The sequence below is a fragment of the Hirundo rustica genome, chromosome 4, assembly GCF_015227805.2.
Source record: "Hirundo rustica isolate bHirRus1 chromosome 4, bHirRus1.pri.v3, whole genome shotgun sequence".
In the NCBI taxonomy this organism is placed as follows: domain Eukaryota; kingdom Metazoa; phylum Chordata; class Aves; order Passeriformes; family Hirundinidae; genus Hirundo; species Hirundo rustica.
The window spans coordinates 24,694,300-24,707,140 of NC_053453.1; the positions used below are offsets into that span (position 1 = coordinate 24,694,300).

The following is a 12,841-nucleotide window of genomic DNA, read 5'->3' on the forward strand; positions in this document are numbered from 1 at the left end:
AAATGGTGGAAAAACTCCGGGCTGATGGCTGGAAACGGCAGGGTGTCCCCAGCAGGCAGGGGGGTTTCCCGGCAAAGTGAGCACCGCTGAAGAAGCCGCGATGGCTGGACCCGGGCTCACCCAAAATCCAGCAGGGCAGGCAAGAGCTCTGAACTCCCGGGAGCTCCAGCAGATGATAGAATTCCCAGGACCATACCCCTCCGTTAACTGTGGATTCCTCACGCAGCCAGCAGTCGCCTGACCGTCCTCCCCGGAAAACCGAGAGCAGAGAAACCACCACCCCCAGCTCCCTTTCCCTCCCCCCTAAACTAAGTGATCCACTTCTTTTGTACGGGTCAAGCACCCTTTAAGCATCAGTATTTAGCTTCCTAGCAACTTAAGGGGGGGAAAAATTCCACAGGAAAACTTAACCCCCAACAGTATTTTGCTGGATTAATCTCTCCTGTTTTTTTTTTTGTGGGAGCTGGAATATGAAGTGTAAGAAACAAAGGAAACTGGCAGGTAGTTTTACCAGCATCTGCCCAGAGCTGCAGGGCTCCATTCCTTCTTCTGTCACAGACTTGATACCTCAGGTGATATAAATCACCTCATGCAGATTAAGAACTACACTCTGCATCCTGGGAATATCACTGAAAGAAATGCTGGGCATTCATTGCTATGTCTAAACTTGAGCATTTTACATATTTGAAACATGTACATTGCTTAACGTGAACAGCTGTCCCTTCTGCCATCTCCAAAATAGCTACTCTTCAGTGTTTCAAGTCTGGAGCTTTGTAGCTTACTGACTTGTAACTAGCACTGGTAGTGCCCCTGCCTCCGAAGACAGAACGGTCAGCCCCCATCTCAGAGGGAGTTCAGTTAATTACAGATTCATCACCTGGGGTTTCACTTTTCAGTGACAGGCTTTGCATGAATGAGTAACACTGTCCTCAGAGCTGCATAGTGTGATGGAAAGAATGCACAGAGCCGAAGTGCAGCTTTGAAGGAGAAAACAGAACACTTAAGACCTGCTTATGAAGTCAGTAGCGTTCACCACGTGGCTCAGGGGAAAAAAAAAAAAAATCTAACTAACTTCATGATCAAATAATTAAAGACTGCACTTCCTTGCACATATACCAGGACGGGAAATTCAGTCTGCATGGGTAACCACCCATCTAGTATTTGATGCTGCTTTCATACCTTATAAATAAATGTTCACTTAAGTTAGTCTTTACGTACATTACACATGGAAAAGAACTTTCAGCAGTGCTGAATGAAGCAGGAATGATTGCTAACTTGCAAGAAAATGTATTATTTCTGTACTACTATTATGTAAATATCACATGCAAAAGAAATCCGAACTCACATCTCTCATCATTTTCACTGCTTCCCTGGTCCTTCCCAGCTTCCTTGCACACATTGCCAGCCTTCTTTTAATATATACTAACACATTGGTGTCCCTTCCTGTGTAAGATAAAAAAGATAAAACAAAGGTTTCATTTAGTATTCCAACGCAAAAGGAAACACAGTTTACTTTCAGTTTTTTTCTTACTCGCAACCATCAATGCTTTCACAAGAATTTTAACAAAACGTTTATAAAATCTGAAGATTTAGATGTGGCACAACAGCACTGAAATCAGTGGAAATAATCCAGATATACAGTGGTATAAGTAAGTACTCAGGGGTTGGCCTTGCACTGGTGAAATATAAGCAGATCTGAAGGCACAGTTATGTACATGCTTGTCAACAAGAAATATTAAAGCAAATCCTCATCCTTCTAATAATCTTAATGATTAGAAGGAAAGTATGCTCTGAACTTTCTGTTTACAGCCTTTATTCATTACCCAATTATCATCTTCAAATTCCTCACAGCACTAATTACAGATGGCAAATTAACATATTTCAGATAAGATAGTCCTGTGTGCCAGAAGATTCCCTAACAGCAAAGATAACAGAAACTAAACAGCAGTCGTAATTATTCTCTTGGAGCATTCTTACTCCTTTCACTTCTCATTTGCTTTGAATGAGAACTCTTAAATCACTACTAGACCAACAGGAAATGAGTGGACAGATAATCATCTGTAAAATTACTGAATCGTGAAAATGTAGGACACCTGCTACAAATTATCTTTGTGTATAGCATGTGGTCTGTAAAGATTTTTTGCCTACTCCTAAGATTTTCAAGCCTTTCATAATAAGAACAACGTGTGCTGAAAACATTCCAAGTACCTACAAATGGTTTTAAAGCTGTGATGAAAATTTTCAAATAGATTAAGCAGCAGGTTGAACGGACTTACTTTAGAGGAAAAAATAAGGAGAGAAAAATTTCCTTAGCTGTATTCTGTATTAGCTAATTCTTTATCTCTTTATTGATTCCTATATATTTAATACACAATTTATTTGTTACATCTGTTTCAACATGTTTATATAGTGTGCTATGAGGTATACATTTCAGTTTAAGCGTCTTTTCAGGATTTTGAGCAGGAATAGTCAAAAGGCATCTACTTACCATGAAATCAAGATAATTTTTCAGGCCAAAATTCTCTGAGGTTACTAATGACTTGGGATGCCTAACATGAGCAACCCTAAAAATAAAATTGCCCTTGCTTTCTATAAACTATCACCTTTTGAGAGGGCAAGTTGGGTACTCAAAGTATTTACGCTTAAAAGTCATTATTTACTCTTTATGGTCTACCAAAATATTATAGGAAGGAGGTGGAACACATGAATAAACAGAAACATAGAACAATATGTTGCTGTGCAAGAGATTAGTGTTTCTCTTTTAAAAAAGGAAATGCCCACTCTTCATCTCAGAATTAACTCTGAAGACCAGAAACGGAATGCAAGACTTCTCAGAACCATGAAACATGTCCTTCCTCCACAATCTTTCCTCTCCACCTTTGCAAATCATGCAGAAGTCCAGCACATAATCAAAAGAATTCTACATGAAGCCACTGTGTCCAAGGCAACATCTGAGGCTGGAGATTCTCCAATTTCAGTGGGAGCACAGTGACATTTTCAAGGGGAGACCGAGTGGTACAGAACAGTGGGATGATCTAGCCCCTCCTGAAGCTGCTCCTGATGACACGGTCAGAGCTGGCAGTCCCTTTTCAGCCTCCCTGCTCTGTGACAACGCACTCAGTTTTGTGATTCAATGGGTTACTTCCCCTGCTGCAGTACTGAAGGTGTCAAATCTGATGATGACAGTAGCCACCTAGCACACACAGATTCCAGAAATACCATACTTCTTTCTGCCTGCACAAACTTTCCCAGGTTAGCATGGACAAAAACACTGTGACATTGATTACTAACTACTTACTGTGTACTTTTCACAGCATTGTTGCACTCAGGATGGATTGAGAGCACAAATTAAGGTTTTGCAGACAACCATAAGCCTGCTAGAGCCAAAAATTGCTTCAAGGGCTCAGCTGCTCTATATTTTAAGTTTCACAAAAAATGAACAAATCATCCTAAATATGATGTTACAACAAACAAATGTTTAAAATACTAGCCCCCAGCTTTATGAAACCTTGGGTTTTCAGGTATAGACTTGCATACACTTTTGAAACCAGGGATCACAGGCAATTTTACTGTGTACAATTTTTATCAGTAATCTTCACATTATGTAAGATAGCCAGAGGATGTGAAATCAGGTCCTGGGAAACCTGAAGATGCCCAAAAGTATGCCAGTGCTTGTATTTATGTAATTAATTTGTGTTATTTTTGCCTAAGGCATCCAGTAGTCTAGAAATAACCTTGACTGTTTGCTTTATTATCTTTTTTGCAATTTACTGCCAGTGAATGTATTTTCTTAGATTTAAGGAGTATCTAATAAATAGCACAGCAGATAAATCTGCTTATTTAAATTTTTTAAAAAAGTAATAGAAATAGACTTTCAATTAAAGCACTTCATTATTCCAATTGTTAAATTTTATGTTTCTGTGACCTTTCTTAATAAATGCAACTAACTTCAAATGTCCTGTTGGTTAATGATCTCATTAACTTTTACACAGAACAACACAGTGTTTTTCCCAGAGCTGATGGAAAAAAGCAGGCAAAGCATCATTTCACTCCTGTTTCCACCATTCTATACTGCATTTTCACAATACGCGCCCAGGTTTGCAAAATGACTAAAGGCAACTTCCTTAAAGGGTGTTCAGATTTTTCTCAATGTAATACCTCTTTGACTCTGATACCTTCTCTTTTCTGTTAAGTAAATGCTTAAGTATTTTCTGCCACGACAAAATAAAGGCACATCTGTAATCTGAGCATTGACAGCTCAGCAACAGAATCAAGCAAAAACACTAAAACAGAGTAGTCTGGCTCTAGGGCCATATTTCAGCCAATTTCAAACACTGAGTGCATAGTTCGTAGGGAGAAAACCAAACAAAACAAAAAAACCAAAACCCAAATCCAAAGAAATCCTTGGAAGTTCTCTCCCTCCTAGAAAACTTACTGTGCTGGGCTTCATATTGGGCACCATGGTGCTGTAGCTGCTGACTGCGCCTGTAACAGCCCTCTCCAGCTTTCAGAGCCTGCTTGAACAGCTTCTCTGCTTCTACAATTGTTGTAGCTTCCTCTTCAGCTAAGAGAATATAAGCAGTAGCACACCTGCAAAAATATCAGAGGAAAAACCATGAGAAAGGTAAGTGAAGACATGTAGACTGGCAAAGAATGTACTAAATACAGAGGCAAGGAAATTCTGTCCATGTACCCTTCTGATGAATTATTCTGATGAATAAATATTCAGTCAACCACACCACAGCTCTCATTTTTAGGTACTGTATCACTCAGCCCTTGAGAACACCTACTGACAACTATCCCAGAATGTAAATAACTGTTTCACTAAGTCTACATATCTAAAACTCCTGGAAATCAAGACTAGTTTTATGCACTATTGTTTTAATATAAACCGTATCCTTTACTGTAATGATATGAAAAGGATCAACAGAACTGTAACACTTGCCGTATAAAAAAGAATGGACTATAAATGTAATTGTAAACATAAAACAACAACAACAACAACAAAGAAAGTCCAACCCAGACCAAACAAAAAACCAAAACAGCAACTTGTCCTTGCAGCAGAGCAGCACCAGAAGTGTTTCCTGCAGGTTGAGGGAGGCCACGTGGCTGTACTGTGTCCACTTCTGGGCTCTCCAGTACAAGGGGGACGTGGACATACTGCAGAGTCCAATGAAGGGCCATGAAGGTGATTAGGGACTGGAGCATCTCACATATGAGAAAAGGCTCAGAGAACCAGGACTGCTCAGCCTGAAGAAGAAAAAGCTTTGAGGGGAATTTGTCAAAGTTTGTAAATACCTGCAGAGAGGGAAGTGCCAGGCTCTTTTTAGTGGTTCCCTGTGACAGGACAGAGGCAATAGGCACAAAATGAGACACAGGAGGTTCCCCCTTTTTTACTGTAAAGGTCACTGAGCACGGGTACAAGCTGTCCAAGAAGTTGTCAAGTCTCTCTCCTTGGAGACATTCAAAAGCCTGCTGGACATGGTCCTGTGCAATGCATTGTAGGCGGCCCTGTTTGAAGGGAGGGGTTGGATACTGACCTCCAGAGATCCCTGCTAACCTGAACCATTCTGTAATTCTGTGAAATGTGTGTAAGACAGGCTTATAGCTCACTTTTCCCTTTTATGCTGCATATTAAATCACTATACAAGAAGAAACAATTCTTTCTCTTCTGATGAAACACACAAAGGACAATCTGTAAAGCACGGTTTATGGAATTCTAGAATGTAGCAATCTTAGTTCAGCAACCTAAAGGATTCCCTTTATGCATGTCAGCAACACTTAGACAGTTTTCTACACCGGTAAATCATCACAGCACTGAGTTTATTGTGGGATCTCAAAATACTACACTTCTCATTTAAAAAGTAACAGACTCAAGGACCAAAAGTCACAGCAAATTACATCATATTCTCTCATCATATGAAATGAGTATTTCAGAATGTGTTTATGAGTTTCTTCTTTCTTGCTTCTGTTCTTGATGACTGAGAAATCCAAAGGGGAACTCTCCATCCTGTAAATGCATATTTATATGCTCATCAGGAGGTAACTTTATTACCATTTTTCTATGCTGTTTTAAAGCCTGCTGACATCAATGGGAAGACCCCCATTGTCATCACTACCCTAAGGATCTTCTGGGTAGCTAGCACAACACGCAGCTGTGATGTTTTCCTTCTGCTGTAGGCTTTCCTTTGACAGGCCTCTAATCGCAGTTAAAAATTACTATAGCAAACCCCTGGCCTTAAAATATCATCAAATTGATTTTTAAAAGACAGGAAATAAATGTTAATGTTGTTGCCACTCACTCATTTAATTCCAAAGCTTCATGGGCTGCTGAAATTCGGGCTTGAGGGTTTCTCTCTCTCCAGGCTTTTTGCATTACTATTCAATAAACAAAGGAGAAGAGAGAAATATCAGTTATTATAAGATCAACAAGGAGAATCAATTGCACTGTAACAAGAGAATTTATTGATCTCAGCCTAACTCACTACAGAGCGTTTCCTACGTGCTCCAGAGCTCAGTGATCATTCAAAAAATACATAACAAACAGGAGCATTTGTCCCAAATACTCAGTGTTTTTTCTTCTTTCATTTAATTAAACTTTTTTCCAGGAGAAAGTCTGGCTGAGAGATCAGGCTGTCTGCACTGCCAAGTACAGAGGTGACAAGCAGCTACTTCCTCTTGGTGTAGTAGATCCCACAGGGAACAAGACAATAGAGATAGTTGGGATTCTTATTCTAGCTCCTTATTGTGCTGTTGCTGCATGTGAATGCTAAACGGAAACAACTTCCAGGCCAATAATTACACCACTGAGTTCTGAAAACAGGATTCACGTTTATCATGTGTCAAAAAACCACAGTATACTCTCCTATGTAACTATGCCGTCAGAAGGGAGCACCCAACTCTCTCTTCCTAAGAGACAAAGATTTATCTCTTCAGAGGCAAATTCTAATGACTGAAATCGTTGCACATTTTTAGTAGAATCAAAGTCTGCATGTGGACTTCACAGTATGGGCTTAACACAACTAAAGCTGCTTATACAAATTCAGTTTTAAATGTGCTGTTCCCATTTTTTACAGACCTTCTAACTACATCAGGAAATGAAACACAGGTCTCAGATTTTACATCAGCTCTCTCTCTTCTGTCAGTGTAGAATACACGGAACCTGCATAATGCAACTCAACCTACTACACTGCAGCTGGAGGCAAATTAAGGTATATATGGTTGAAGCCACTGCAAGAAAGAGGAGGAAAGGATCTAGCCTTTACACTTTTAAATGGTACCTTGAATGACTCCAGCAACACAGCAGAACAACACAGCAACATAAATTAGATCGTTTACATATACAGACACTTGTTCAGACTTAGAATGCTATAAATTCAACAACGGTTTCTCAGCATGATCCAACTTTCGCCTTTTCTTATCTATGCAAAAACCTGGTGTCTCACTGCATTTTTCTTGCATTATTCTATTTGCAAAAGCTAATAGGTTCACAAGGACTCTTACTAGCATCTGCAGGCCGTAAATGATCTGTGTCACATGTGAAGAATGTCTGATGGTCCTGTGCTGAAAGATTCATATCGTAGTAAGTCAAAGGTTCTCTTCCTGTTACCCATGTATACCTGCAAACATGTCAACAAGGAGACACTTTGGTTAATGAGGTCACACTTGGCAAAATGAATCCAGAAAAGAGTCCTAGACCTTTGAGATGGGCATAGCCAAACAGGTTCACCTGGCCAACCTTCTAACAATGCACACTGCATTTCACTGTACTGTGATGGAGCAATGGTAGCTGAGCCTAATCTAATGAAGAGTACACACTGGAACTTGGTAACACATATATTCGAACATCAGGACTCCATGAAACCTATATGGAATGCATTAGGTATTTTGTTATAATGGATTTGAACAGAATTGCTGCATTAACACCAGGTACAACCCACTTAGGTTACTCCATCTTTTTTTAAAGGTTGCCAAAAATTGAGAAATAACAAATATTAGAGAAATAAGAAAGTGCATCAGCATGAATTTAAATTCCTTTTAATTCAGAAACATTTTATCAATTACAGAAAAACCTGACATGAGTGCACGTATCCACAGTTGATTCTGTTTTTTCTTCTCTTAAGTTAGATTATGGAAAAGTACAGTTAAACTCCTTAAGCCAGTACTATGCCTGAAAACTGTAATTTTGTAGCACCTACCGATTATATTCAGCTCCTCTGAACAGATTTAAAGGATTTCGCCAGACTTTGCATTCTGTAAGAAGCAGATACACACATAAGGATCTCTCCCAAATTACAATGGTACTTGAGGTTTATAAAAAACATCAGTTACCATACAATGAGCCTTATCAAATAGCTTATTTTTATAGGTGCAAATGCAAAAATGCGTCAAGAGCACTGAGATGAAGGTAATCAGACTGTTCTTTCTTTCTTAAATAATAATTTAATTATAAATTAGCATCAACAAATGCAATCATTCCAGACAAATAACCACTAACAAAGCCCCAAATGCCACATGAAAAGATAATACTGATTAGTTCCAGGACTCACATTTACCATAATGCAGAATTGAAGAGGGATCACACTGGGTTACTGCACTGAAAAACAGCAATTAACTTGGTCCCTATAGACTTGTTATTTCTCCAGAAAAATATCACTGTCCAGTTAGTGCTGTAAATCACTGTGAATCTCAGCTACAGTTGCCAAATTTAATTCCTCCTTAGTTTGTGAAGTAAAATCCATGGAAACATCTGCTTATATTACTTAAGAAAGAAGCAGATGCTGAAATTGATTGGCAGATAAAAGTTGATTGCATTGCATAGGTTTCAGAATATTGAAAACATTTCATAAATTTCCCTTGGGGGAAAAATTGTGAATTTTTCACACTACAAGAAGTAAGAGATATGGAATTTAAAGCAAAAATTTAAAAAATATAATCAAGTTGTACACCCTTTGTAACAGTCAGGTCTTGAGTCTGGCTTTTCCTTTAAATTAACACCAGATTTATTCTCTTAATTTCAACACAGACAATTTACTCCAGTGAAGGTGAGACCATAATAAACCTCACTATTTGCACAAAGACTCACTGAGAGGCAGCATGTCACTCCATCTCAGTCCTGCTATTGGATGACGCCTCACATGATGCTTTGCAAAAACTCATCAGTAGCACTTTCCCTCCAGCATTTCACAGGGTGCTTTCCACTAAAAATGTTAACTTTCCACTAAAAATGTTAAAAATGTTAAAATGAATTTTTGTGACATCATTTCTTGAGATCAAACCAACAGTTTTCTGGTAGAATATTGAGTCAGAAGGGTATATTTATGGTAACAATATGCCTGTTCCCTTTATGTCTGTTCTGTTAGAAAAAGAAGTACTGAACAGCAAGTCCTTTCCTCATGGACATAGCTCCCACATCTGAGTATGGGGCAACAGTGGCATGGACAGAAAGCATTTTACATAAATTATTCACAGTAACAGGAGGACACTCTCAGCAACACAGAAACTAGTCCAATAGGAGGTGGGCCCTCAGTTTGCTGTGTTCCTCCAGCAAGTGCATGGAACAGACATAGGAACAGGCAGACTTTAGGGAAGAGTGTATCTTTCAAGCACCCACTGCAGCAGGCAACTAATATTAGCAAGTTCCACTAGTTTACTCAGCAGAAGTATTTGACTGACATTCAGCTGTGCTCTCTTTTGCAGCCAGAAGGTATGGCTGTTTGACAAGCTTCAGTCTGACAAGTTTTTATATAATATGACTTTCAAACCACTGTAAATATTAAATCAACAACAGACTCCTCAGTTCCAGAGATGTAATTTCAATGTGTTGACTTACTCTGCAACCAATGAGATTAGGTAACAACTATGCGATTGCAGTGACACTTTTTGTTCATCTTATTTGAATTCAAGTGCTTATGCTTTATCCAAAGTATGAAGTATTTTAGCACTGTAGCAGGGAAAGGTTGAACTGGGGAACAAAAAGGGGAGATAATTATATTTTTTTTATTACCACCTTTATGTCCTGGGGATGTTTTGGCATCTGTGTGGCTAGTTAAACATAGTGTTCTCTTGTTTCTTTTGTCTTGGTATCTGCTAACACCATGGCCTTGGTACATCATTTTAGTTACCTTTCGAAAGACAAAGGTACCTACTGCAACATTCTACCACAGTCAAACAGCTACACAGGAACACTTGGTGAGCCAAGAGAAAAAGCCATCTCCATCTTGTTGAATAGCAAAAGAACTATCCTAGTGTAAATGCATGGTAAACCAAAAAGGTTGCCTTTTCTGTTACATTACAAACCAATACCACAACTATGTCCTTATTTTAACCTTTCAGAGACTTTTTCAATTGTCACTTTTGGAGCATTGATACCTTTCTGAAGGCACAAATAACAGGCTATCCATACAGAACACCGTCCAGAGACACTGAGAGTCCCAGCTCAGTGTCAATGCACTGAAAGCACACACACTCCTTGACTATTTCTTTATATCAGAAAAGTCAAGATGTGTGAACCTCATTAGTCAAAATACTGTGCCTTCTGTTTTAAAATGACAGGAGTTATTTCAGAGCAGTTGAAGTGTGACTGAGCACACTGATGAGTGCACACAGGTGTTTCCAAGCTGTCCCATGCTTTCTGCCAGTTCACCCAAATCTAATATCCTGAACCATGCAGTGCTGCTATTCACAGCCTCTCTTCAGATGAGAATGACAACAGCTGAATTTGCTGTGCTATATGGAGGCTTCCTTAAATAGACTTACTCAGTAAATAAAAAGGTTTTGTAAGGCCACCCGTATTATTTAACATGTAAGTCCAGAGCTAATTTTTATTTGCCTGTTTTCTACTGACGAGTAGAGATAAAAATTTGCCAGGTACAGCCACAGGCAGCTCAGCTGGAGAACAGTGTTTTCTCCATAAGTGAGGTTTTTTCTTTCCATTCACTTCCCTTCACTTGTAAATTCTGATATATTTTAAAAGCCTGCAGATAAAATAAATCTAATAAAATTGTATCTGACTCTAGGGGCACATCCCCAATTAATTTCCAATATTAAGATTATGGCCTGTAAGCCAAGCTAGGACAGAGACAGATAAGCTTCTTTTTGGAGATGAAAAACACAAATCCAGATCTGCTCCTGCCCTGACTTTAATAGTATCTCCCACTCAAGCCAGAAGCAATAGCATATCAGCATTTTCATCACTCACGGGCTAAGTTTTCAGTTCATTCTCCCTGGACAGTTAAGTCACCCAGATAGGGAGACAAGTTTCCCTGTGGCTCCTTCAGTCCACAAATTTCAGTGCTTGGGGGGTTGATGCTTTTTAAGCAGGCTGGCCTGTCTCTCAGAGGAACCTTTGCCCAGGCAGCCAGGCCTCACAATCAAAGTGCTCAGGCTTCAGTGACTTTGGGTCAGACACCCTCACTCCTTGCACTGAAACTTGTGTGAGCTGTGAATGCCTGGGAGCTTGTAAAAATCAGGCCACAAATGCCTGAAATCATGCTTCCTAAACTGGAGGCCTCTTAAAAAAGCCTGACCTGACTATGTTAGGACTTTCCCAAAGTCACAGATCAAATGTGTAGCAAAGTCAGGAACATAACAAGCCCTTAAGCTGTTAAAAGTCACCATGCTTCCACTTACTACGGTGAAATCCAAATGTTGTTTACACGCTACTTATATTATATGAAAAAAAGTGATGCAAAACCAGATGAACACTTCTGACTTCTCTGTCTGACTGTTTTTTTAATAACTTTGTTATTACTTAAAATTATTTCAGTAAAAATACTACCTGCCTTTAGAATCACAGACTCAGACAACCGGTTGAGTTGGAAGGGACCACAGTGGTTCACCTCATCCAACCTCCTTGCTCAACCCACAGCACATGGCACAGGATTGCATTTAGATGGTGCTAGAATATCTCCAGGGAGGGACACTCCACAGCTTCTCTGGGCAACCTGTTCTAGTGCGTGGTCACCTGCACAGCAGAGTTGTTCTTCCTCATATTCAGGTCGAATATGAGGAATATTCCTGTGCATCAGTTTCTGCCCGCTGCTTTTTGTCCTATTGCTCGGCATCACTGAGCTCCATCCCTTTGACACCCTCTCTTCACATAGACATTGATGAGGCCCCTTCTCGCTTGTCTCGTGTCAAGGCCGAACAGGCCCAGCTCCCTCAGACTTCCCTCCTAAGAGATGCTCCAGCCCCTTAATCATCTTTGCAGCCCCTCCGCTGGACAAAGGATACTGCAGAAAGGGCGCGTGCAACTCCGCAGGGTTTTCAGAACAAAAGGAGAAAACAAATGCATTAACCAATTTTGCAGCCTAAGCAAAACCCACTGCGTGAATTCGGAAGGATGCAATTAGCGGTTAACGAAGCAGCTCTGCCTTTTCCCTGAGCGGAGCAGGATCCGAAGGCAGGCGCGGGCTCACCTGAGACGCTCTGGCGGTTCGAGTCCGCGTCCCCGCCGGCGGCGCTGGCGGCGCTGGGCGCGCTGTTGTCCACCCCGCCCAGCAGGGGGCGCAGGTGGCTCACCGAGACCTGCTCGATGAAGGAGGTGCCGTACTTGCGGAAGTACCACCACTCGAAGATCTGCAAGGCACACACGCCGTCAGGGCCGCCGGCCTCCGCCCGCTGCTCCGCCCCGATTCCCGCCCGCTGCTCCGCCCCGGCTCCAGCCCGCCGCTCCGCCCCGACTCCCGGCCGCTGCCGCCTCTCAGCGCCGCAGCCCGACAGCGGAGGCAGCAGCTCCGGGCGCCCGCGGCCTCCGCCCCGCGCCCCTCGGGGGAAGGCACCTGCCCGCGTCATCCCTGCCCGAGCGCACGGAGAAGTTAAATCCGACCCAAGTTTAGGA

The 12,841-nt window shown here is 40.9% G+C and overlaps 1 protein-coding gene across 4 annotated transcripts in view; it reads right to left on the reverse strand.

The window, feature by feature from the left end:
• Nucleotides 1-12,841, reverse strand: part of ST7 (suppression of tumorigenicity 7) — a 141,193-nt gene that overhangs the window by 42,579 nt on the left and 85,773 nt on the right. For all 4 annotated transcript variants that reach the window (XM_040061972.2, XM_040061971.2, XM_040061973.2 and 1 more), the window contains exons 3-8: nucleotides 12,420-12,579; nucleotides 8,199-8,253; nucleotides 7,504-7,619; nucleotides 6,303-6,378; nucleotides 4,436-4,590; nucleotides 1,346-1,443 (exon numbers count right to left, since the gene is read on the reverse strand). In XM_040061972.2, the coding sequence (XP_039917906.1) occupies nucleotides 1,346-1,443; nucleotides 4,436-4,590; nucleotides 6,303-6,378; nucleotides 7,504-7,619; nucleotides 8,199-8,253; nucleotides 12,420-12,579 (660 nt within the window). The remainder of the gene's footprint in view (nucleotides 1-1,345; nucleotides 1,444-4,435; nucleotides 4,591-6,302; nucleotides 6,379-7,503; nucleotides 7,620-8,198; nucleotides 8,254-12,419; nucleotides 12,580-12,841) is intronic.